The following is a 27848-nucleotide window of genomic DNA, read 5'->3' on the forward strand; positions in this document are numbered from 1 at the left end:
CCATTTCCCAATATGTTTAAGAAAGGGACTTTAGGTCATAGAATGTGATAAAAATGGGAAAATTATATAAGATGCCTTTTATAAGTTCACAACTATGGATATGAATAAATAAATGTTGAATGAATGATTTCCTTTAATTTTTTAGGATTATGTAGGGAACAAGCGGTTGGAGTTGTCTGGCCAGTTGATTTCTCTGCTCTTTGAGGTAACACTGTGCTGATTTATGCTCATACCTCGATATGTTATTCATGTTTGATAATTTTTTTCATCTAATTTTTTATTTAAACTTGCTTTTGTAGGATTTGTTCAAGACGATGATTAGTGAGGTCAAGAAGACGATAGATGCCATCCTTGCAAAGCCTAGCCGCTCTAGCCGGTTTGACTTTTCTCAAGTAAGCAGGCAGAAACTATAGTTTTCAACCTTGTTCTTTCAAAGGAAAAGGTGATGGGTAATGTGACATGTCTCCATGGGTTTTAGTCCATTGGTTCTTTGCATTACAAAGAAAACTCAGAGGATCTAAAAAAAATTGTAGCATACATCATTTATGGATGTACTTATGGTTGCATATGTGTGTGTGCTTTTTTAAAGAAATGATGACTAAATGGTTCAATTATCATATTGAAAAAAAAAAAAAAAAATACAAGTTCTCTTCTTGCTACAAACCATAAGATATGCTGCTGACTGGGAGTAGCAGATGGATGTTATTCCTGATAAAGTTGATGCTTGGTTGATGGTTTGTGACTAAATTGGATCCAGTCACCCTTGCTGCGGACCAACTTAGCCAAGGGTGAATAAACAACATTTTCTAGAGGATCGTTCTCCTATGAGATAGAGTCTAGGTACTACTTGATTCAATAGCTGCCTAGTTTAAGACTAACCATTCTGATGTCCGTAGAGGCCATTGGTATTCTAACACCTTGAATCTCACCATACCAGTGAAGATGTATTTTTGTTTGATTATTAAGCTCAGGGTTTATTTATTTTATATAAAAAAAAATCATAACCAGTTTGATCCTTATTCCATCCATGAATTTTCTCAACTATTTTGATGTACTTCTAGCACACAAACCCTTAAAACTCACAGTCAGCTTGATCCTTATTCCTTCTATGAACCAAATCCCATCTTCCCTTGCTGCTTGTTCTTTAATTGTTTGAACTGTTGTTATGTATATTTTACACACAATTCCATGAAATCATGGTTACTTTATTCTTCTCGTATCCATAAAAGACAGTCTTCCATTTTGTTACACTCTAAACCAAATCCACCCAACAATATATTGTTGTAATAAGCAACCTTAGTTCAGATTTAGAGTGTCCAACATCACTTAATGTTTGAAAATATTTTGGTTTTTTATATAGCTAAAGTAGAATAATGTATTAAAACGTCCTAGAAAAAGGTGGCCACAAACCTAGTGCATAGGACATATATAAGGAACATCTAAAGCCTGATAACGGCTTAAAAGAGGGGAAAAACAGAGGAAGCTCATAACTCAACAATTGGACTCTCAAGCCACCCTCAACCTATCAATAGAATCTAGAATAGGAAGCCTTCCATCCTCCAAAAACTCAAATAAAGATTTGAGACAGATATGTTTCACCTGCAGATCCAACTAATTCATCCCTTAAGAGGTCCTCTAGCTTTGCTACTAAAGTTCAGCCAATAATTAAGAAGTGTTTTCACCCCAGGATTTTATAAACTGCATACATCTACATCAACATTTTATCATCCTTTTATGTTGATCAAAATTAAGATTGGGGTTTTCCATGATTTATTTTTATATTTCATAGTGTCTTAGAGTTTTAATGGAGTTGCCTTTATTGTTTTTTACTTATCTTTTTTCAGTTCATAGTGAGAGATAGTATTACTGTTGGCCTAGAGAGGACCCTTTCTACCGGCAACTGGGATGTCAAGCGGTTCAGGATGCACAGAAAGGGCATGTCACAGGTTGTTCTTTTTCTCAGTATCTCTTCTCACTTGTATTGCTTTCATATGTCTTCTCTTAAATTTATATTAACATAACAGAAGCTGAAGGTAAAATCCCCTAATGACAGGTGGTAGCTAGGTTATCTTATATAGGGTCATTGGGGCACATGACAAAAATCTCCCCACAATTTGAAAAGTCGAGAAAAGTAAGTGGACCTAGAGCATTGCAACCTAGCCAGGTGAGGTGATATTTCATTCTTGTCTTTGTAGCTTTCACATTTGATTATTTTTATATTGTTGCTCAGGATTCTGCACCAAAATTCTTACTTCAGTGTTACATGACTTTTTTGTTTCATCATGTTTGCTACAGTGGGGTATGCTCTGCCCATGTGATACTCCCGAAGGTGAAGCTTGTGGACTGGTAAAAAACTTGGCCCTGATGACTCATGTAACAACTGATGAAGAAGAGAGTCCACTAATATCTCTGGTTAGTCTTTGTGATGTAACTTATCCTTAAGTAGAAGTGTAATTATTGCCTTCTGAATTTGATAAAATCACATATAGTGGAACTGAAATCTTTTCTGTGGTGTCAGTGGAGGTAGTATATAATTTGTAGTCCTCCTGGGTTGCAATGACAGTGAGGATGAAACCTATGAAATAGGAATCTCATTTGTACTTAGGGGGTCACTTCATGTGACATTCTACCCATTCTTATAGGGATAAAAGACCCTCTTCCATAGTCAGTTTAGAGTTGAAAAGAGGGTGATTATTAGTTCAATCAACAATCAAGATCTCTCTCACTCTGGTTTGGTCTGAGGGCTGAAAATGAAATCGGATGATGCCCTCATGCCCTCTGCTTCCCACCTTTTCTGTCTCTTTATATTGAATTTCATAACTCTCCAGAAATGGGTCTCAAAGACTGCTGGCAAGAAATTGGTGAATCTGAAAAGCTGTAAGAATATTTTGGATGGTATGAGTGTTATGATTGCTGAATTAAAAAAATAATCAAATGAATTTACTGAAGACATTTTATAGAAACTGAGAATCACTCTAATATTCATACAAAATTGTATTTGTTTACATAATCGGGTCCCTATTTAACATATACACATAGAACAAAAAATGGAAAAAATACCAACATGGAAAAAATTAAAATCACACAAATTACCCACAATTGGGGCCTCAATCTTTCCCTCAATATCCTATAAATCACCATTCAAATTATACCGGATATCCACACTCCCCCTCATGTTGGATCATAGATATTAATCATGTCCAACTTGCAAATAAAATCTTCAAAGCTTGATTTCTGCAACCCCTTGGTGAAAATATCTGCCAATTGTTCTCTTGTAGGGATATAAGTCATGTAAATAATCCTTTTCTCAATTTTCTCCTTTATAAAGTGCCTGTGCACTTCTATGTGTTTGGTCTTGTCGTGCTGAACAAGATTATGAGAAATACTAATGGCAGCTTTGTTATCACAATAGAGTTTAATGGGGAACTCTATTGTAATGCGTAGTTCTTCCAACAGTGTCTGCAACCATAGTCCTTCACACATACCTTGTGCAACTGCTTTGAATTCAACCTTGACACTGCTTCTGGCTACTATACTCTACTTCTTACTTCTCCATGTTACTAAATTCCCCTAGACATAGGTACAGTAGCACGTAATAGACCTACTGTCATCTGCTGATCCCGCCCAACCTGCATCTGTATAGATCTCTACTTTCTTACTGTCACTATTCTTAAAGAATAGTCCTCTCCTTGGAGAACCCCTTAGGTATCTGAGGATCTTATACACTACTTCCAAATGACTTTCCTTTGGTGAATGCATGTACTGGCTAACCACACTTACGACGAAAGCAATGTCTGGTCTAGTGTGAGAAAGGTAGATCAATCTACCTACTAGTCGTTGATATCTCTCTCTATCCACGGGTTTTCCATCGCTTTTCGTCCTTTTTCTTGCTTTGATAGGGGTATCTCTTGGCTTGCATCCCAGCATGCCAGTCTCTGTCAATAAGTCAAGTACATACTTTCTTTGGGAAATACTAATTTCCTTCCTCGATCTGGCGACCTCCATTCCTAGGAAATACCGCATTTGACCCAGATCTTTTACCTCAAATTTTGTGGCTAAGACCTTCTTCAACCTTTCCACTTCTCCTGTGTCATCTCCAGTGAGAATGATGTCATCGACATACACGATTAGGATGGTCATCCTTCCATCGTTGGACTGTTTGAAGAACATAGTATGATCCGACTGTCCTTGTTGGTATCCTTGGTTCTTAATCACCTTTGCAAATCTATCAAACCATGCTCTCGGTGATTGCTTGAGACCATAGAGAGATTTCTTCAATTTGCATACCCGGTTTCTTCTTCTTCCTTACAGAACCCTGGTGGTAGCATCATAAACACTTCTTCTTCCAGCTCACCATTCAGAAAGACATTCTTGATATCAAACTGATGGAGTGGCCAGTCGAGGTTTGCTACCAAGGATAAAAGAACTCGTATAGTGTTCAACTTTGCCACCGATGCAAATGTCTCGGTATAGTTGATGCCGTAGGTCTGAGTGAACCCCTTTGCAACCAGGCGGGCTTTGTATCATTCTACTGTGCCATCCGCCTTATATTTCACCGTGAATACCCATTTACAGCCCACTGGTTTCTTCCCTCTTGGCAAATTCATCACTTCCCAAGTCACATTTTTTTCCAATGCCTTTATTTCTTCCATCACTAGCTCTTTCTATTCTGGAATCTCTAAGACTTCTTGAATGTTTTAAGGAATCTGGATTCTATCAAGGTTAGTTGTAAAAGCACGACACTTTGTAGAAAGAGCATTATAAGACACAAATTTCAAGATAGGATGGAGAGTACATGAACGAGGTTGTTTCCTAAGAGCAATGGGTAAATCATCTGTTACCTGATCAAGATTGGAGCCAGACTCCCGAGGGGTTGGAGCTATTACTGGTTCTGACTCTTTTAGTGCTTCGAAGATGAGTGTCTCATTGAACTTCGATTTTGGCCTCCTTGAGTAGACGAGTGTTTCCCTATTTGTCTGTAATTCCGTATCTCCCCCTAAGTTTAAGTGTCCTTCTGTATTAGGCAAAGGGGTAGATATAAGGCACAGAGTGGATTCAAACACAGCAACATCGAGGTAGTCAAAGGTTAAGGGTGGTCTAGTTTCACTCATGGACTCCCATTGAAGCAAGTAGTAGGGAGTATGCTAAAAAAATGTGACATCTAGGCTAATATATAGCTTCTGTGAAATTGGGTCATAGCATTTGTAACCCTTTTGTGTGGAAGAGCAGCCAAGAAAGACACATTTAAGCGCTCTGGGATCAAATTTGTTCCGTTTAGGTCCGTGAGTGTGGACAAACACAGTGGACCCAAAGACACGAAGTGGAAGATGTGCATCGAGTCTAAAATAAGGAAAAACTCTTTGAATTTCTAGAGGGGTGTGACAAAAGATAGAACCCGACTAGGCATTTGGTTAATAAGGTATGTGACTGTCAAAATGGAGTCACCCCAAAATTGTGAGGGCATGTGAGAGGTAAACAGTAAAGCACGAGCAACTTCAAGAATATGTCTATTTTTCCATTCTGCAACCCCGTTTTGCTGAGATAAGTGCTCAAGGAGTGATTGAAATACTCAATACCATTATCAGTACGAAGAATTTGAATTTTGGTGTGAAATTGAGTGTATATCATAGAGTGAAAGTTTATGAAGACTGATCGAACCTCAATTTTATTAGTCAACAAATATACCTAACAGAGGCGAGTGTGATCATCAATAAAAGTAATAAACCATTTTTTATGGGTCCTATTAGGGGTACATGAGGGTCCCCATAGATCACTATGAATTAGAGTAAATGGTATGAATGGTTTATACTTAGATTTAGGAAAAGACGCCCGATGATGCTTGGCAAGTTCATACACTTCACACTGAAAATCCCATGAAGCTTTATTTGAACATAGTGAAGGAAATAAATGTTTTAAGTACTGAAAACTAGGATGACCCTTCATTTTGTGCCATAACAAAAGTTCAATGTCCTTAGGACGAGATGCAGAATTACAAACAATGAAGAAAATGGGCTTTGGGGAGATATGGATTAGGTGGATTCAGTGGTGCATATCCACTGCAAGTTTCTCAGTGATGATCAATGGAACCCCTATGGGATTTTTTCAAAGCTCTAGAGGTTTGAGGCAGGGCGATCCCCTTTCCCCCTACCTCTTTGTCATTGCTATGGAGGTCTTTAGTGTTTTCATTAAAAGGGCAGTAGAGGGAGATTTTTTATTTGGTTGTAGGGTAAAAGGCCGGAGCGAAAAAGGGGTTCTAATTTCCCACTTGCTGTTTGCTGATGATACACTGGTGTTTTGTAAACCTTCACAAGATCAGTTGACTTACCTCAGTTGGCTTCTCATGTGGTTTGAGGCTGCTTCAGGATTGAGGATAAATTTGGAAAAAAGTGAATTAATTCCAGTAGGGAGGGTGGAGAGTATGGATGATCTTGCTGGGGAGTTTGGTTGTAGTTTGGGTAGTCTTCCAACCACCTATTTGGGGATGCCCCTGGGTGCTCCTTTTAAGTCAGTCACAGTTTGGGATGGTGTGGAAGAGCGCTTTCGAAGAAGGTTAACTATGTGGAAGAGACAATACTTGTCCAAGGGAGGAAGGGTGACTCTCATTCGTAGTACATTATCGAATTTACCCATCTATTTAATGTCATTGTTGTGCTTACCAAGCTCAGTTAGACGGAGATTAGAGAAAATCCAAAGGGATTTCCTATGGGGTGGGGGCAATCTGGAACATAAGCCTCATTTAGTAAGATGGGAGTTGGTGTGTTTAAGCAAGGAGAAAGGAGGCTTGGGGGTCAAAAGCCTTTCCCTCCTTAACAAGACTCTTCTTGCTAAGTGGAATTGGCGTTTCGCAAATGAGAGAGAGGCTTTGTGGAATCAAGTGATTAGAGGGAAGTATGGAGAAGCTAGAGGGGGATGGAACATAAGCCTCATTTTCTCGCTTTTGTTTCATTGTAGATTTGTTTTTCTTTGGTGGGAGGATTTTTCATCCTTCCCTTGTACTTTCCTTTTTATCAATATATGCCTTTGTCGTTTCCAATAAAAAAAAAAAAAAAAAAAAATGGTGCTCGCGGGAAGTGAGAGAGGCTCATGGTTTGGGTTTGTGGAAAGGAATTAGGGCGGATTCGAAGTTGGGGAGTGATAGGATGACTTTCATAGTTGGTAATGGGAGAAGGGTGAGCTTCTGGAGGGATAGATGGTGTGGGGAGTCTCCTCTGTGTATGACCTTTCCCTCTCTTTTTGCTTTGACAGTTGAGAAGGAAGTGTGGGTGGCAGATATATGGGATCCCTTCGCTGAGGGGTTGGAACCCCTGTTTTTTAAGAGCGTTCAATGACTGGGAGGTTGAGGAGGTGGAAAGATTTATGGAGAGGATTCAGAGTAAAAGAGTTATTGAGGATGTGGAGGATACGGTATCCTGGACTAAAACCAAGAGCGGTAAGTTCTCGGTCAAGTCTCTATACATAGCTCTTGAAGCGGGTGGTTCATCTTTGTTTCCTTCAAGCTTTATTTGGAATGTGAATGTGCAGCCCAAGATTAGTTTCTTCGCATGGGAGGCCACGTGGGGCAAAGCGTTAACATTGGATCTAGTCCAGAAAAGAGGATGGGCCTTGGCGAATAGATGCTTTATGTGTCTTGAGAAAGAGGAGAACATAAACCATCTTCTTCTTCATTGTTCTAGGACGAGGGCGTTATGTGATCTTCTCTTTGCTTTATTTGGGGTGTCTTGGGTTTTGCCTTTTTCAGTTAGAGAGACCCTTCTAAGTTGGAAAGGTTTTTTCATGGGCAAAAATCGCAAGAAGGTGTGGAGAGCTGCTCCTCTTCATATTTTTTGGACGGTTTGGAAGGAGAGGAATCGATTGGCTTTCAAGGATGAATCGGTTGAATCGGTGTCAATTCCGAGATTGAAACACTCTTTTATTCTTACTTTATGGGCTGAGGCTAAGTTGTTCATAGACGATTGCCCTCTAACTATAGCTAATTTTATTGATTGGTTGGGTTCTAAGTAGGCTTGTGGCAATCGGTTTTTTGTCTTTTGGCCTTTGATGGCGGGTGTATAGGTTTTGTATACTTAGAGTTGCTATTTTAGCGTCTCTCTTTTTTTAATGAAATTCATTTACTTATCAAAAAAAAAAAAAAAAAATAAGAGGACACTGTCCACGCACATCAGTTTCGTCGAAGTAATATAGACCCTCACGTTCCTTAGCACTGCCAATCGCTTTCCCCGATGATAGGTCCTAAAAAACACAATGAGATGGTAGAAATTTAGCTGAGCAGTTAGACTTTTTGGTTACGATGACTGAGAACCCTACTCTTGACGTTGTCAAGCTCGCGGTTCAGCCCCGCTAGGAACTCGAAGACCCTCTCGTTCTCCATCTTCTTCTTGAAGCGCACACTGTCACCCGTGCACTCCCACTCCTCTTCGTAGTTGAGATCGAGATCTTGCCACAAACCCAACATCTCGGTGTAGTACTCCGTGACTTCCCGATCTCCTTACTTCATTTGCCAGAGCCGCGTCTTGAGTTCAAAGATTTGGGAAGCATTAACAGCATCAGAATATGTTTCATGTATCGCATCCCACACATCCTTTGTCGTCGGGAAGAACATATAAGTTTTGCCAATGGCTGGCTTCATGGAGTTAATCAAGCATGAGGTGATGAAGGAGTTTTTGGACCACCATTTCTGGGATGTTGCTACATCGGTTGGAGGTGGTCGCCTAGTCTTGTTGGTAAGAAGCCCTAACTTTCCCTTTCCGTCAATAACAAGCTTGATTGCTTGCGCCCACTCTCTGTAATTCTTACCGTTCAATTTTTCAATGGTAAGATGGAGTGGGGAGTTGTCGAATTCACTGACAGGGCCCATTGAGGAGTGTATCTCCGACACTCTTTCATGGGTTGCCAATTGACTGGACTCATGGTTGTCTCCTCTTTGGGTAGCCATGGATTGATTAGGGTTTTAGAGCAAACACCGCTCTGATACCATGTAGAAACTGAGAATCACTCTAATATTCATTCAAAATTGTATTTGTTTACATAATCGGGTCCCTATTTAACATATACACAGAGAGCAAAAAATGGAAAAAAATACCAATATGGAAAAAATTAAAATCACACAAATTACCCACAATTGGGGCCTCAATCTTTCCCTCAATATCCTACAAATCACCATTCAAATTATACCGGATTTCCACACATTTGATGAGGGATGAAATTTCCAAACCTCTCTAAAGGAAGGGAATTACCTAACCTTGAGAGGGTGGATACATTCCATGCTATGAGGAGTTTAAAAAGAGGGAAGAGTTAAGAAACTGAAATGACAACTATGTCATAATGGTTTCATTTCCTATTAAAACAGATGAATGGTATTTTAGGGGTTTAAAAATTAGGAACCCTACTGTGTTTTGTGTCTGTACCTGAGATTGTGTGTGAATTTACTTATTTTATGGGGATGTTTTGTAGTTTTATCCAATGTTTATTTGATGTTTGGTAATCATAGAGCCATGAGTTTTCCATCTTGGGGTTGGGTTGAGATTACTGGATTGATGCATGAATGAGGAAAAGTGTTTTTTCCTTATAGTGACTAGTGGAAGTTTTATTTACAAAGACTCTGTTATTCATTTCTAAATAGGAATCTGCACATTCCAATAAAAAAAAAATAGGAATCTGTACATAACCCATTGGGCTATTCATGGTCAAGATGACCATCAGCGAGATATCTTATCACTAAATTATATGTCAAATTAAACTTGAGATCTTTTTCTTGGTATATGCTTTGATTGATTTGTCCCCAACTAAATAGGATTTATTTATTTATTTTCCTTCTTTTTTTGGTAGAACAGAAGCATTAATAAGATGAATGATTGCAAATATGTGTAGTTGATTTATCAACCCTTGGATTATGCATTTCTACTTTTGAAACAGCAAAAATTCTCTAAAGGATAAATAAAATGATCTATGGAGCATGGATTTCTACTTTGCCAACAGAAAAAAATTCTCTGATGGATGGCCCAAATTATGAATAGCATTGGATTCCTATACATACGAAAGCCATAATAAGTGGCTCAAAATAATTTCTGGTCTTACAGATATCTTGTATGACATCCAGCATGCCACCTGACGCGATTATGTTCTCAATGGAAGTCTAGAACAATTTTGGACTCACCTACAATTTCCAGATTGAAGATTCCATCTTCGAAAATTGCTATCTGGATACTATCTCTATGTCATGCACCATGCACCCAGCCACAATAATAGAAGTGTGCACCTTAGGTCTTATTCCGGCTTTGAGAAACACACCCTCCTGTTCTATCATAATCAGATGTGAGCTGAAACCATAGATCATGACAAGCCAAAAATTCTTGAACAACAAGACTTGGTAACAATGTGATGAATTTTAGGAAGGTAGGATGGGTGGACTGTGTTTTTAGCCATCTGGGATTTGCAGAATCAAGCAAGTCTACCCATGTAGCATCCCTAGCATTCCTTTGACTCTCTAAAGGTTTTTAAGTCCCTTCCTACTTCTTTTCCATTCTTTATCATGTGTTTGGTTGCATGTCCCTTGTCTGCATACATGAAAAATAGTTTTATTTTTGGTGCTTGAATATTTTTTTTTAATAATTAGAATCCAGTGTTGAATATTAATTTGTAAAGAATCCATATACCCTTTTTGCTTCTCTTTGAATTCCGTATTTATGCAATCTTCAATCATTGCTGCATCAGTGTTACTCTTTGGGTGTTGAAGACTTGGAACTACTTTCTGGCGAAGAGCTTCATACACCAAATTCTTTTCTGATTATATTTAATGGGCTCATTCTTGGCAAGCATAGGAGGCCCCAGGTATACAGTTTTTTTCCATTAAGATGGCTATATACATGAACTGATGTTTATTTTCTTGTGTGTGATTTTATGATGTTTCACTCCTTATGTAATATAATTTATTTTTGGCTTAGCGTTTTGCTAATGCATTGAGGAAGTTACGGAGAGCTGGTAAAATTGGGGAGTTTGTAAGCGTTTTTGTAAATGAGAAGCAGGTAAATCCTCGTCTCCTTCTTGTACTCTCTCTTAGTTGTAACTTTTTTTTATCTGTTCTGCTTCACATTTGTTCCATGGAAAATATGCCCTTGCAATCCTTTTCCACGTAAAAGGTGTTATCCTTGTGTTTGTGATGGTGTGAGATGCTTTATGCTGTAAATAACCGGGCACAAACATAGTCGATTGCTGCACAAATGACTTGTTCTTAAATTTGTGGGCAATGATTTTGTGCATTGTTAAATTAGTCTAGAGCATGCCAATTGTTTTTCTTAAACACCAACTTCTGTCTACACATGCTTAAGTGGTTAAATTAAGAATTGTCTCACCTGCAAATGAATCATATGTAAATTGTTGATGAACAACTGTGAATGATTGTTTGCACTAATTTCCTCAAGGAATTAATTTCAAGGGATCCTGAGAAAAATGTCTCTGATGACAAGTGAATGGCTAACCTTGAGAAAAATATCCTGCAGCATTGTGTATACATTGCTTCTGATGGAGGTCGAGTTTGTCGTCCAGTTGTTATTGCTGACAAGGGCAAATCGCGAATCAAGGAACACCATATGAAGGAATTGATTGTAAGTGTAGTATATGCCTTTTGTTAAAAACAATAATTGTTGTTCTTAAACTAATTTTTTTTTTATAGCTTTTTAAACTCATCACAATGTGCCATAATTTATTGATGGTTGTTCTTAAACTAATGGAATATTTGTTCTATTCAAGGATGGAGTTCGCACTTTTGATGATTTTTTACGTGATGGATTGATCGAGTATCTTGATGTCAATGAGGAGAACAATGCTTTGGTTTGTCCCTACGTAGTGATGTAAAGTCTTGCTTTTGAGATGTTGTACTTGATAGGCAATTATGCTTACTGCAAAATTATTTGCTATAGATTGCTCTATATGAAGCTGATGCTAAACCAGAAACGACTCATATTGAAATAGAGCCTTTCACCATCTTAGGTGTTTGTGCTGGGTTGATTCCTTTTCCTCATCATAATCAGTCCCCAAGAAATACCTACCAGGTGTGTTTATTTATTTTCTTAAATATCTTAAACTATGCATTTCATTGATCTAGAATTTTCAGGCTAATGATCATGAGATGCCTATATTTATTTACAGTGTGCAATGGGAAAGCAAGCTATGGGGAATATCGCATATAACCAGGCAAGTTTTCTTATTCTTTAGTTGATGATTCTTTTTTTTTTTTTTTTTCCCTTTTCTTTCTTTGAGCAAGAGGACCTTTATGCCCTCATTCCCTTCCGGGATGTCAATGTATTGCAAAAATTTTAGATTTGTAGGTCCTTAAGAAACTTGAGTGCATTTTCTCATGTATGTTAATCAATTTAAATTATCGAATCAATTTATCTTACCATCCACAGAGATATATTTCTGCATGTGTATGAAAAATAAAATAAAATTGAAATTCTAGCCACCAAGGTTAATTTTTGATGTTTTGGAGTCGTGTAAGTGGGGTTCATGTTGCACCAAGAAATTTGAAATTTTATACTATAGATTATAATTATCATTATGGTTGTTGTCATCATTATCATTTTCTTCTTCTTCCTGAATTCATACTATTCTAACTATTTTTAAAAATAAATATACACTGTAAACGACCCAAATGGTTTCAATGTGCGTCACAGGCATATAAGTTGGCTGAGCAATCGTCCTGTAACATTGGCTAAATTTGCACCACCCAGTTTCATAAATGAATTTTGACCATGCATGCAATAGCTGAAACAGTGGTGATATTGTAAGTTTCAGACACACTGGCTTATAATTGTGAATGGGAATAACTTTTGTTTAAAATTGACTATTTTAGTACCTATACCCTGTTTTAGAAATGGAATAATTGTGCATGAGAATATACTAAGCTTTGGGCTTATTTTTAATGGGTAGAAAGTAGAAATTTATAAAAGGAGATGCAAAAAAAAAAAAAAAAAAAGAAAAAAAAAAAAAAGTGTCCCAAGGAACACAAGAAGTATACAAAGAACGCCTCAAGGTGCCACAAAAAACAAAGAGGGACAACAAAAAACAATTCCCCTCAACCCAAACCCAACCAGTCCACAAATTTTATAGTGGAAAGAGAACTAGGAACTATACAACTTACACCAAGCCTAAAGATTACAAAGGAAAGAAAATTTAAGCCCTTGAACTGACTATCCCTCATTTTTCTGATTAGAAACAAAAATAAATTTTTATTGATTAAAAGAAAGAGAAGGATGAGAGGTCTCTTTCAAAATACAAAACCTGATCAAAGTAAGGGTATACTCCTCCGCTATGAATTATAAGCTGAAAGTCAACTTAGTTGAATAACATTAAGTGGAAAAGCGATGGAACAAAAGGCCTAAAGGGAGGAGTAGAAATGAAGTAGGTCCTACAACGTCTCTTCCATTCTCTATTTATCCTAAATGATCCTCGCATTTCTCTCTTATTGCACAATCCAAAGAATAGTGAGGTACGCAATTTGTCAAAGGGTTTTACCTCTCAATGAAAACCCCAATCCTCTATAAGAGATAAACATCATATCTCCAATACTCCTTAGCGGCACCCAAGCCAAATTGGGTAAAATGAAGAGCTTATGCCAAAGACCCAAAGTTAATGGACAATGTAGAAAAAGATGATTGATCAATTCTCCACTTCCTTTGTATAAAATGCACCAATGTGGACTAAGAGATTTCTAGGGTCTTCTAACCTGTAGCAAGCGATTAGCACTTCCATTCTTGTGCACCACTAACCAAGCAAACACGATTGTTTCTTTTCTTCCAAATTGTCCAAAAAAAGGCATAATGGAGTAGCCCACCGTGCCTTTTTCCTTTTTTAACTCAAAGAGGGGAGCATTTATGACACACCAAATAGAGAGAACAAAAGATGCCATAAGACCCTTGCCTTGTCATTGTGGAGGGGGATATGATTGAAGGACTTTTTCTTAATAGAAAAAGTCCCATCCTTTGACTTTGTCCATAGAACTTTGTCATCCCTATCCCTACACACCCTCCTCTCTTGCAATTTCAGAAGGAAATGCTCCATAGTTTCCACTTCCCAATCGTTGAGTTGCCTAGAGAAGCGAGGGGCTTGACAACCCCCCCTAGAAGAAAGGTTCCAATCCTCCTCCACCCACACCTCCTTGGAAGAAGCTATAGCAAATAAGGAAGGAAACGAAATGCATAATGACTCATCACCACATCACTTGTCCTTCCAAAACCTTTCTCTCCTCCCATCCTCACAAAAAAGGCAACTCTACAACTTAAAATGTCCTAACCCTTCTTGATGGTTTTCCATAACCCTACCCCGTACCCTTCCCTCACCTCGTGGGAGCAGTACCCTCCTTCCTTTTCCCCATATTTTCTGCTAATGACTTGCCTCCAAAAAACCCCCCCTCTTCTCAGTAAAACGCCAACTTCATTTGCATGGTAGGGCTTTATTGAGCATTGAGAGATTCTTAACCCCTAAACCACCCTTTCTTTTGTTTGTATAGACAATATACCACCTTACCAAATTTGGTTTCCGCTCAAGGGTCCCTCCTACTCCCCAAAGAAAATCTCTTTGAATTTGCTCCAACCTTAGCTTAATTGCAAACAGAATAGGAAATGAATATGTATATTTTTTATTCTATTCTATATTTAAAACTGTATACACAACATCCTTTTTATAGAGGATTTTTCTCAACACAAAAATAGGAAACAACTTAACAACCTAACAATATACAACTGTCTAACATATTACAAAAAAATAAATCTCATGATATCTTGTACATTTAAATCTCCTAATATCTTGCTAATTATCTTAACCGATCCTATCTTTTTCAACATTAACCCATCTTGGATGCAAAACAAGGACATAAAATAAATAGGCATTCTAGAGAGAGTGCTACATATTAGGGTAAATCTCCCACCTTTGGAGATATACCGTCTTTTTTAAAGAGCTGGTCTTTTTTGAAGCCTCTCCTCCATGCTGTCCCAAACTACGGCAAACTTAAACGAAATACCCAAAGGAAGGCTCAAGTAAATAGAAGGGAGCGCCCCAACCTTATAAAAGAACTCTTGAGACAACTCCTCTACATTCTCCACCCTCCCCATCGGAATTAGCTAGCTCTTATCCAAATTAACTTTCAACCTTGACATGGCCTCAAACCACATAAGCACTCAACTCAAGTAAGTTAGTTGATCTAGAGAAGGTTCATAGAAAACTAAAATGTCATTAGCAAACAACAAATGAGAAACCCACCTCTCTCTCTGCCTTCCACCTACCACCCTGATAGGAAACCTCCAACCTTAGCCCTCTTATGAGTTGGTTGAATCACCATCCCTTCTTATCTTTGGACTTCCACGTTCCTAGTACAATACTAATTATTCTTATGAATGATGATGGGGTGGGTTTTGGATGGTCCACCACTTTTCGGATCCTTCCCCTAGAGAGAGAATATCAATCTTGTTCTTTTGCAAACTTGGGGTGGGATAGATAAAATAAATATCATCCCTGTTTGCTAAATAATAATTGGAGACCATTTTGCCCTGCCATGCTTTGTTTGTCTTTGGAAAATGATAGAACAAAATGGATATAAAAGATATTTGGGGCCAAATTCAAATGACAAACAAGGATGAGGAAAGGAAGTGATTCCAGAAATAAAACTACCATTCTTGGAGTTGGAGAGCATTGACCATCCCCATCCATGTTAATATGGGCTTTTATTATTCCATAGCACTATTGGACTCCATTATTGGCCATTATTCCAACTCCTCTCTTGGTTAATTGTCACCTAGATCATGAAGGCAATACCATCTCCTATTGGGTGGACATAGGTCCATGAGAAGAAAAGTAGAGCTGCGGATTTCTTGTTAAATACCATAATTTTCTTACAAATATGAAGGGTAATAGTGGTTATATTTGGGGCCAAATTCAAATGACAAAACAAGGATGAGGAAAGGAAGTGATTCCAGCAATAAAACTACCATTCTTGGAGTTGGAGAGCATTGACCATCCCCATCCATGTTAATATGGGCTTTTATTATTCCATAGCACTATTGGACTCCATTATTGGCCATCATTCCAACTCCTCTCTTGGTTAATTGTCACCTAGATCATGAAGGCAATACCATCTCCTATTGGGTGGACATAGGTCCATGAGAAGAAAAGTAGAGCCGCGGATTTCTTGTCAAATACCATAATTTTCTTACAAATATGAAGGGTAATAGTGGTTATATTTGGGGCCAAATTCAAATGACAAAACAAGGATGAGGAAAGGAAGTGATTCCAGCAATAAAACTACCATTCTTAGAGTTGGAGAGCATTGACCATCCCCATCCATGTTAATATGGGCTTTTATTATTCCATAGCACTATTGGACTCCATTATTGGCCATCATTCCAACTCCTCTCTTGGTTAATTGTCACCTAGATCATGAAGGCAATACCATCTCTTATTGGGTGGACATAGGTCCATGAGAAGAAAAGTAGAGCCGCGGATTTCTTGTCAAATACCATAATTTTCTTACAGATATGAAGGGTAGTAGTGGTTAGTGGGTGGGAATGGAAACCTAGGGTGAGTGGTGGTAGTGGTAAGAATGAATGGAAGGAATTTAGGGTTAGGGACTATGATTGTTTCACTTATGTAATAGGAATTTTGTAATTAATTGAAGAGGGGAAAAATTATGAATTTGTTTTCTATCTAGGTAAGGCAGAGTGCCAAAATAAAAGTTCCTAACAAAATTTGCAAATCCATCACTTCCATGATTACATCTTCCCTAAATCCACCTAATAGGAGTGGGATGAGGCTAGTCACTTGGGAAACCTGCCCCAGTATGATCCTTGCTTGTTTTCTTTATCTATTTTATCCTTATTTATTTTATTGTTTCCCTTAGGTCAATGTCACAACAACTCTTTTTTGTTTACCTACTCCTAATTTCTGCGAGTTGTTGGTTCCTTCTTACATAGTCGTTGTTGATTATGGCTTGTTTACTTGATTCCATTGAAATCAAAAGAAAGGGAGCAATTCCCTTTCCTATTCATTCCTATGTTTACTTGAATTTGGAATGAAAATATGCGGACCCCACTAGAATTCAAAGGAGCCTATTTCTCAAATTTGAGGAATACCATTCTCTCACTCTCCTTCATGAATGAGATTCCTCAAATTTGGGGAATCAAATTTTGTGAATAGATTGCCTAATTTGCTCTTGTGCCTCTAATATGGAATAATTATTATGCCTCTAATATGATAATGATTTATCCATAGTATAAAAAGTGAGAATAAAATAATTAAATGTCAATTTTATAACTAGGAGGATTTTTTTTTTTATCCAAAAAAATTATAATAAATTCAAGAAATCATTTTCATTCCTATACTAAATCGTTCAACATGTTCTTGCTTAACAATTGTAAATCTAAAATAAAGTATATACAATTATTAAGGTAAAATTGTGTGTGTATATATATCAAAAAATAAATAGAAAATTTTTTCTTACCCAAAATCTATTTAATCAAACATTATAAAAGAAAAATGCAATAAGTTTAAGAAATGAATTTTAATTGTACAATGATTAATGTGAAATTTTTTTATTTAAGGGCATTATAATAAAATTATGTATTTCATATTGTTTCCATCATTTTTTTTTTTGATAGGAAACAACAAAGGAATATATTGATAAAAAGGGAAGTACAAGACAAGGATGAGGAATCTTCCCACCAAAGAAAAACAAAACTACAAGGAAACAAATGCGAGAAAATACAAAGTAGAAACAAACAACTGCTCTAAGTTATTCCAACCCATTGGAGTTACACGCCGCTAACCAATCAAGGTGTATCACATTAAGGGGAATCCCCTTAAAAACCTTAGAACAAAAAGCCCAAAGAGAAGCAAGGAAATGAATCATGTTCCAAAGGTTCTCTGAATTCCTTGTTTTATCCTAAAAAATCCTTGCATTTCTTTCTCGCCACACCACCCATATTAAAGCGATGCACGCAGCTTGCCATAAAACAATATCTTTCTTAAAAGATCCAAAACCATTAAAATTGATAGATAACATGTCAAAGATGCTCCTAGGAGGGACCCAATCTGTCTTTGTTAACTGAAATAATTTGTACCACAACCCTATCGTTAGAGAGCAATGAAGAAAAAGATGATCTACTGTTTCTCCATGCTTCATGCACATCATGCAAATGTCGGGACTAAGTGCTTTGTAGGGTCTTCTCAAGTGTAGCATGTCGTTAGTATTTACCTTCTTGTGAGCCACTAACTAGACAAAGGACTTGATTTTGAAAGGGACTTGAGAATTCCAGACTAACTTGGTAGGGAAAACTGAAGGCAAACCAGAAAATTGGGATAAGGCAAGAAAGAAAGATTTGACTGTGAAAAGTCCTGAAGGAGATAAAGACCAAGATCTCTTATCTGGAACCGAAGGTGATAAATGTAGATGATCAAGAGACCGTATGAAACTTTCTAAATTTTCTATCTCTGAATCGGAAAGGTTACGGCGGAAGTTAAAGTTCCAAGAGAAGGGGCGAGTGGATCCGAGAATTGAAGAAATAGGAATGTTTTTATCCATGACTACTCTAAGTAGTCTTGGATAACGGACCCCCAGAGGTTGATCCCCCCACCATAAGTCTTCCCAGAACCGAATTCTTTCCCCATCTCCTACCATGAACCGAGTAAACTTGGAAAAATCTTAGAAAACTTGTGCATTAGCCTTCCAAGGACAACGATGTGACCATCTAACAACAGTGTTGGCATCCCAACCATTAGAGTGTGATCCATAAATGCTTAAAATGACCTGATGCCACAATGCTGAACCCTCCCTAGGATACCTCCACAACCATTTCCCTAAGAGAGCGGAATTCCGTAAGGAAATCCTTCCGAGACCCAATCCCCCTTTCGTCTTGGGATTACACACTACATCCCAGCTAACTAGATGATCTCTTTTGCCTTCCCCAACCCCAGACCATATTCTTTCCATCATTGCTAGTAAACACTTCAAAGGAATCGGTTTCATCATCATTCCTTTTCGTAATGGTTTTGTAAACACCTATGGAATTTTTTTATTCTAATTTTGATTCCGATTCCTTTTATTCCTTTTCCTTCCATTGCTTTTCGTAAAAAGTTTAGTAAACTTGCCATTAATTAATAAATGTTGGTATTAGTGGTTTTCTTTTGAAATTGATTGAGAGTATGAAATAAAACATTCTATGTAGGTTAATTTTTATTATTGTTGTTGATGTTGTTTTGTTGTCCCCTCTCCCCTCTCCCTTCTTTCCTCTCCTCCAACCTCCACTCTTAAGCAAAATAAAAAATGTTTTGAGTCTATTTGGGAATGTTTTCGAAAATAATTCTTGAAAATTCTAGAACAATATTGCACCGCACAAAGCTATGGCGGTTTGGGATGGCGTGGAGGAAAGGTTTCGGAAGAGACTAGCCATGTGGAAGAGGCAATATATTTCTAAAGGAGGGAGAATTACTCTCATTCGGAGCACTTTGTCTAGCATGCTCATTTACTTCATGTTTTTGATGCGTATGCCAAGAGTAGTTAGATTGTGATTAGAGCAAATCCAAAGGGACTTTCTCTTGGGTGGGGGAGCTTTGGAGAGGAAGTCTCATCTTATAAAGTGGGCAATTGTCTGTTCAGATAAAAAGAAGGGTGGTTTGGGTGTTAGAAGGCTTTCTATACTCAATAGGGTCCTCTTGTGCAATTGGAGTTGACATTTTGCGGTAGAAAGGGAGTCCTTGTGGAAGCTTGTCATTAGTAGGAAGTTTGAGGTGGAAGGGGGATGGTGTACCCGTGAAGTAAGGGAGGGCTATGAGGTGGGGCTATGGAAGGAAATTAGGAAGGAAGGGCCTCTAATGTTTAAAAATATTGTTTTTTCTGTGGGGGATGGTGGAAGAGCATTTTGGAAGGATAAATGGTGTGGGAACAATACCCCTTGTGATTCTTTTCCCTCTTTGTATGCTTTAGCGGATTCAAAGGAGGTATGGGTAGCGGCTGTTGGGACTTGCTGGCGGAAGAGGGGGGCTGGAATCCCCGGTTCTCTAAACCTTTCAATGATTGAGAGGTGGAGGTGGTGGAGAGGTTCCTTTTTGACTTTACAAGGAAAGAGGCTAGTCATTGATTTGGAGGATAGGGTGCTTTGGAAAGAGACTAAGGATAGAAAATTTTATGTTAAATCCCTTTATAGTGCTCTTTAACCTAGAAGTGCAGTTTCAATTCTGAAGAACATCATTTGGAGCCCTTGTGTCCCCACTAAGGTGGGTTTTTTTTACTTGGGAAGCTTCGTGGGGGAAGGTTCTAACCTTGGATCAACTCAAAAGAAGGGGGTGACCCATAGCCAACAGATGCTTCCTTTGTTGTGCTGAAGAAGAGTCTATTAATCACATTCTAATCCATTGTTCCAAGGCAAGGGTTTTGTTTGAGCTTCTATTTGCGCTGTTTGGTGTGATGTGGGTCCTTCCACTTTTGGCTACAAATACCCTCCTAGGATGGCATGGATCCTTTGTGGCCAAGAAGCATAGAAAGGCGTGGATGGCAGCTCCACTTTGTTTATTTTGATCGGTTTGGAAGGAAATAAATAGGATAGATTTTGAAAATGAGGAACTTTCGATTCAAAGGATGAAATATTCTTTTGTCTATGATCTTTGGTCTTGGTCTAAGTCGTGTTTAGATATAGGACCTTTACCTTTAATTAACTTTTTTTTATTGGTTGGGTTCTAGATGAAGGCTAGTGAGTTTTTTTGTATCCCCTCTTCTTTTTTGTTCCTTCCTTTAGGTGCCTTTTGTATACTCCCTGTATGCTTTGGGCTACCCTTTAGGCACCCTTTTATCTTAATATATATTTTTTCTATGTGTTTGCCTATCAGGAAAAAAAAAATCTAGAACAATATTCAAAGACATTTGTCTAATTTTTCTAGAACAAAAGTTTTTTGGGAACTTGGAGCATTCTCAATTTAGTTTCTATGTTTTCAAATATTTCTTAAAAATAACTTTTATCTATAGTGTTTTATTTGCACTCATTCTCCATGTTTGTACAATTGTTTTTTAGAACAATCAAACAACTGAAAACAATTAAAATATATTATCAGAAAACACCATGCTTTTAGAACGATACTTAAAAGCCTCTTTTGGGAATAATTGACAACAAAACGTATTTTCATGTTTTTTGTTCGCAAAAACAAAGAACTGTTTTTGAGAACAATTACCAAACATAGCCATTGTTCTTGACACATTCTAAAGTTAGATGTTTATTATATTTTAATATGCATATGACTTTTTTTCTATTTCTAATATGGTCTAGTATCTTGATTTTGCAGCTATGTCGGATGGACTCATTACTGTACTTATTAGTGTATCCTCAGCGGCCATTGTTGACAACAAGAACAATTGAGCTGGTGAGTATTTGTTACTCTGGGTGCAGTACACAGTCATGGCCTATGGAATAATGACTTTGTTTTCAGGTAGGATATGATAAGCTTGGAGCGGGGCAGAATGCAACAGTTGCTGTAATGAGTTACAGTGGCTATGACATAGAAGATGCAATAGTCATGAACAAGTCATCCTTAGATCGTGGTTTTGGTCGTTGTATTGTAATGAAAAAGTAATGGTGTTCCATTTCTTGTTATACTTGCAAATTCCCTTTACAAGTTACTTTGCTCGCATGGATTTGTTAACATCTCTAGTAAGGGTTTCTTATCAGTTATCTCAGATGTTTCCTAATTGAACAGGTTTTCTGCTGTCAATCAAAGGTATGAGAATAATGCATCAGACAGAATAGTTAGACCCCTGAAAGTGGGACATGATGCAGAAAGGATGCAGGTAATGCATATAGATGCATCCATATTATTTTTACCTTTTAAGTAATTCAAGTATGGATGACATATCTATAAAAAAAAAGGTATGGAAGAGATTTTATGTTATTATTAGTATCTTTCATCAGATTTTATCTTGCCATTGTTCTCGATATTACATTTCCTACAATATGGAAAATTATATAAACATCTAGTTATCAGATTATTGTACACAAAATGGTAGATTACAAATGTACATCTTCATTAGTTTTTGACCTTATGTATAATGTAATTTACTTTTCAGTTGGTATAAACATTTTCTGACTGGATCACTCGGTAACTTTTTTTTATTTTTTATTTTTTTTTTGTGGATAATGAACAAAATTATTAGCAATAGGAAAAAAGTAGAAAGAAGGAAAAAGAAGAAAACAGAAAGCAAACAGTTTCCAACCAAAATAAAATATCTACAAGACTGGATAAACTCAAATAAGAGGGGAGGGCGGGTATAAGCTCTCTCTTGATCAATTGATCTGCATTCTGGTTAGCCAACATAGGTCTTCTTGCTAAGGAAGAACTGAAATTTCTAGAGAGATGCTGAATGTGGCACAACCACAGATCATATCTCTAGGCCCTCTCCCTCCTGAAAGGTTAGAAACACCAATTGGATACCTCTTCCATGCTGTCTAATAGGACCAAAATGTCCACCACCATGGTCCCTAAAATAATCAGGCTTAGAGAAAGCTCCAAAGTCCTACCACTGTGGCCCCCAGTCTATGGGTTGCCATAATTTTGATGGGTGCTCCTTGTATAACCTGGTGGTTTTAGGTTTATTGTAGTTACAATAAAATTTGTCAACTGATTTCTCATTCTATGAATATCAAAGGTCTTGTGCTGTTCTCTTCTCCCTCTGAAATTTATTTCTTTCTCCATTGTGCATTAGTGGTGATTTTCCTTTTTATTATCAATTGTAGACGTTACTATTTGCCGTATACTGTTTCACTTGTTCTCATTGTGTAGATATTGGATGATGATGGACTTGCTGCCCCTGGAGAAATAATTAAACCGAATGATATCTATATCAATAAAGAGTCCCCTATCATTACAAAGGGTCCATTAATATCTCCTATGGGATTACCAGATAGGTAAGTTCTACTTGTGGAAATGTTTCACTGGTATGTATTGGTTATAATGTAGCTTACTCCGTTGCAATATTCAGTGCATATAAACCCAGTAGACAGACATTTAAGGGTCCTGAAGGGGAGGCATCTGTGGTGGATAGAGTAGCACTCTGTTCTGATAAGAATAGCAATCTGTGCATTAAATTTCTAATTCGGCATACTCGTAGGCCAGAGGTAAGAAACTCTAATTTGTCTTCATCATGGATCATGTATAATTCATCTCAACTTATTTGATTATTACCATTATTATTACTATATCTTTATTACTTCAGGTTGGAGACAAATTCAGTAGTAGGCATGGGCAAAAAGGTGTTTGTGGCACGATTATTCAACAAGAGGATTTCCCATTTTCTGAACGTGGCATTTGCCCTGATTTAATTATGAATCCTCATGGATTTCCGAGGTAATCCCATTTGCTTTTACTTGTCTCTGTGGTCTTATTAATACTGAAATTGCAGTGAATGGTTTAGAAACTCAAGATTTCTCTCTAAACAAGTGCATCTATTTTGTGCATCATGGGCCTACAGTACCAAATCATCTGATTTGAGGAGAAGTGCGTGTGACAAATGATAATGTATTTCACATTGCATATGCCCACATGAAACATTTGCTGAAATTTGTTGAGTTATCAATGGGGACCAAGTACAGGCTACAGCTTTTATGAACTTCTGATAATTTTTATCGTGCTCTGATTTGACCTCTTTAAATGTTCTTACATCTTTTATACAAGAGTTCAAACATTTTCTAAATTTTTTTTCCTCACTGTTTTTGTATGAAAGTTATGTTTGAAGTTCAAACACTGGAACCCTGTGAGGCTTTGAATCTTGAATCATACTTGGGAGGTTTGTTGCAAAATAGCTAATGTTCTATGTTGAAGTTGAAAACACTTTCCTTGAATCATGGTTTTTGTGGTCTGAGTTCTCTTAGGAAGTGAGTTTGTCACTTCTTGATTTTGTTTTGTTGGGATGGCTTATGTTTGTCTTATAGTCTTTTTTTTTCTATGAAGTAATGCCTGGTTTTTCCTTATATACATTTCTTATATGCTAGTTATGGAACTATCTTTAATAAACTTATCTACAAATTAAAAAGATGTAGCCATATTAGGAGACTTGGGGTGAGTGATAGTCTAGGTAGGGGGAAATTAAATTCATGGGTTGCTAATGTGTTTTTTTTCTCAGAGGTTCTACAAGGATTTGGGCAAGTAAAGATGTAGATGTGCTGAAGTGTTTGTGAAGATAAGGTGACATGCACTTGATGGTTTAACGGTGGCGTTTTGGCACCATAATTAGGGCACTGTGAAAGAGGATGTGATGGGCGTGTTGTATTTATTCCATGAGATGGGATATTTGAAAGAGACAAAATGTGACCTTTATTGTTTTGGTTCCAAAAGAAGAGGGTGTAGGGCAATTAAACACTTCAAACCCTTTTGGGGGGCTTGGGGGTTAGAGGGAGGTATATTGTTTTAATGGAAATGGATTTACAAGGTCATTGGTAAGATTTTGGCAGTCGTTTCGGAATCAGAATGCTTTAGTGGAGGGTTGAGACAGTTGGGAAGTTGAATATTAAAAAAGTTGATGATAATTCGTGAAGTCTTCCCGCCTTTTTTTCTTAACTAGGCTTAGAATTGGGGAGAAATGAGTTAGCTGGATTGCATTATGTCAGTTAAATTTTTTGTGCTAGCCTCTGACTAGTTTCCTTGAGTGCTCTAGAGGTTTGCAACAGATAGATCCCACTCACTTCATTCCTATTCAATATGGAGATGGAGGCATTGAGCAGGCGGTGACTAGAACAGTGGAACAAGGTCTTCTTTTAAGGTTTCTAGTTAGGGGTTGTGGATTAAGGGGTGGAGATTGTTCCACATTTTTTGTGTGTTTTGTTTGTTTGTTTTGCTCATGTGTTCGTTTGTTTTCTTTGTTTTTGGGTTTGTTCCTCCTATCTCTCTGATGATAAGCTCATGTTCCATTTTGGGTTAAATGGATTAGTTTAGATATTTCAGATACTTGCTTTGCATTGAGGTTGTATTGGATCAACTAAGATATCAGAGGTGGATTGTTATTGGCTTTGAGATTGTGTCAAGTCTGAAAATTAATCTTCATACGAGTAAGCTCATTCTAGTGGGGAAAGTGGAGGAAGTGGATAGTAGTTTGTCTTCTTTGCTTGGGTGCAAGATTGGTAGGCTTCCAACTTCTTATCACGACCTGCCCTTGCGGGTGTCTCATAAGTCTTTTGTTGTGTGAGATGCTGTTGAGGAAAGATTTAGTAGGATATTGGCCTCTTGGAAGTAGCATTTGTCTAAGGGAGATAAGTTCTTATTAACAGTACCCTCTCAAGCTTACCAATCTACTTTATGTCCTTTTTTGTTATTCCTAAGAAGGTGAGAAGCAAATTACAGTAAAACCCTATAAAATAATACTCTTGAGATTAAGAGAAATTATGATCTTAGTGAGGTTATTGATTTATTAATAATGAATAATTTATTAATTTATGGATAAATAAATATTTTTTAATGCACAGAGAATATTATGTTTCTACCACAATACTTGTACATGTTGGCTTATAAATCCAAAAACAATGGATGTGGTTAAAAACAAACACATAGAAGCCTAAGAGATTCTAAAAAATAGATGATTATTAATTGTAGGAAATAAAAAGACATCTAAAAGGAAAAGGTGTGGTGTCAAAACTTAATGTCCTAGAAGATAAAAAAGTTTCAAGTGCAAGATAAGATGTTTCAAGTGCAAAGAAAATGCAAACAACTTTAGATGCATATTTTGAGAAAGAATTGAATTGAGAAAATAGAAGTTGTAAAAAGTTACTGAATATTATATTATTACTTGATATTATATTATGAATTTTTGTTTACTATTTTCTTATATACTTCACCAATTATTAATTTATATTTCCTTGAGCCCTTAAAGATTTCTATGAAATTATTATCTTATGCATTTAACGAAGTTATTAATTTAGTACACTGGTCTGAGTTGGACCTAAAAGATTTTATTATTTAAGCAAGGTTATTAATTTATAAAAAATTTATTTATTGAGGTTTTTGTTGTAGAAACAATTCAAAGAGATTTTTTTGTAGGGAAATCTCTAGGAAGGCAACAAAATGCACTTAGTGAGTAGGTCTAAGGTTTGTAAAGAGAGAAAGTTTGGAGGTTTGCCTCGAGTGAGAGAGCTTGTGGAGGAAGATCATTAAAGGGAAGTTTAGGGCAATGGAAGGGGGTGGGACTCTTGTGAGGTGAGGAAGTCTTTTGGTATGAGTTTGTGGAAAGACTATAGAAAAGGTTGGAAGGATTTCAGCCATCGAGCAATCATCTGAATTATAAATGGTTGAAGAACAAAAGTTTGGAGGGATAGTCATGTGGGGGAGATTAGTTTGAAAAAAGCTTTTTCTCCATTGTTTAGTTTAGCTTCTCATAAGAATGCCACGGTTGTAGACATGTGGGAAAGGGGAGGTAGTGGAGGTCAATGGCTAGTGTAGTATAGAAGACACTTCCAAGATTGGAAAATGAAGGGGGTGTCTTGACTTATGGATCTTATTTATACCACGAAAGTGCAAGGCATAGGAGAAGATATCTTGGTTTGGAAAGAGGGTAGGAAGGGATTGTATAGCGTGAAGTCGTATTGCAGTTCTTTGTGTGCTAAAACTAGAGTGGAGTTCTTAGCCAAGGAAATTTAAGGTTCTTTTGCTCCTCTGAGATTTTTTTTTTTTCACTTGGGAAGTAGTATGGGGGAAGATTTTAACTATTGATATGTTAATGAAGAGGGGATGGTTGATGGTTAATAGATGTAGTCTTTGCAAAGAGAGAGGAGTTTGTTAACCATATCTTGATTCACTATGAAAGTAAAAAAGGGTTATGGATATGTCTCTTAGCAATGTTTGGTTTGGAATGGATGTTTTTAGCAGCCATGAGAAATTTTCTCCTTAAATAGAAGTTTAAAGGATTGGATAAGAAGAGATACCATGTTTGGTGGATGGCTCCCTTGTGTTTGTTCTAGTGCATTTGGAAAGAGTGCAACCATCATATCTTTAATGGTGAAGAAGAGCTCTCATATCAAATGTTAAAGGAAATTTTCATTAAAGCCCTCTTGGAAGGGATAAACACTTTGCTAGATTTGAGATATTTATCAATGTTTGATTTCATAGGCAGTCTTAGTTGGTGTTGTGGTGTTTATGACTGTTTTTTGTTGTTACCTATTGGTTTTTCTTTGTTTGGTTTTTGGTGTACACTTCCTATACACATAGGGTGTGCCCCTTTTTCTTGGTACTTTTTAATAGATTGCCCTAGTTGCTTATCAAAGAAAAAAATATCTATTTGCTTATCAAAGAAATAAAAAAGTAGAGCTTTACCTACCTGCCTCGTGGTAGGGGTTAATAGGGTTGCAATAGTTACGGTTTGCATATTGAAAAAGCTTCTAAATTCTAACTATCTAGTCCTTGATTTGTGGGCTTACAGAAAAGCCAATGCAGTTTGAGCTTTTGTGTTAGATAGATTTGTGAAAGAGGCTAGCACCAACTAGAGCCACCCTGTCTTGTTTGCCTTCTTGTCTCCATCTATCATTATGACGAGGAAAAGGTTTAGGAAGTGTAGAGAGAGTTTATATGGGGTAGGCTATGGAGGAAGACAAGAATTTTTATCTCACGAGGTGTGTTCCCTATTCCGAAGTAGAGGACAAAGGAGGTTTAGGCATTAAGAGTCTAGAGATGCTTAAGAAGTTGTTATTGAGATAGTGACTATGGACCTTTATTGTGGAAAGGGTTATCTTTGGAGGAGAGTGATGGTGGGTAATATGGTGTGATTGTTGCAAGTAGAGGTGACCAGGTCATTTAGTAAGGACGTACATAAGAGCCTCGAAAGGGATGGCAAGATTTTGATA

The 27848-nt window shown here is 37.2% G+C and overlaps 1 protein-coding gene across 1 annotated transcript in view; it reads left to right on the plus strand.

Moving 5' to 3' along the window:
• Positions 1 to 27848, plus strand: part of LOC117928087 (DNA-directed RNA polymerase III subunit 2-like) — a 74441-nt gene that overhangs the window by 25170 nt on the left and 21423 nt on the right. Inside the window, 17 exon segments of the mRNA XM_034847886.1 lie at positions 146 to 205; positions 300 to 392; positions 1845 to 1946; positions 2054 to 2164; positions 2296 to 2412; positions 10711 to 10827; positions 10941 to 11021; positions 11496 to 11600; positions 11746 to 11826; positions 11916 to 12047; positions 12145 to 12189; positions 21316 to 21393; positions 21460 to 21599; positions 21727 to 21817; positions 22807 to 22931; positions 23006 to 23141; positions 23240 to 23370. Coding sequence (XP_034703777.1) covers positions 146 to 205; positions 300 to 392; positions 1845 to 1946; positions 2054 to 2164; positions 2296 to 2412; positions 10711 to 10827; positions 10941 to 11021; positions 11496 to 11600; positions 11746 to 11826; positions 11916 to 12047; positions 12145 to 12189; positions 21316 to 21393; positions 21460 to 21599; positions 21727 to 21817; positions 22807 to 22931; positions 23006 to 23141; positions 23240 to 23370 — 1745 coding nt within the window.

The sequence above is a fragment of the Vitis riparia genome, chromosome 13, assembly GCF_004353265.1.
Source record: "Vitis riparia cultivar Riparia Gloire de Montpellier isolate 1030 chromosome 13, EGFV_Vit.rip_1.0, whole genome shotgun sequence".
Lineage (NCBI taxonomy): Eukaryota > Viridiplantae > Streptophyta > Magnoliopsida > Vitales > Vitaceae > Vitis > Vitis riparia.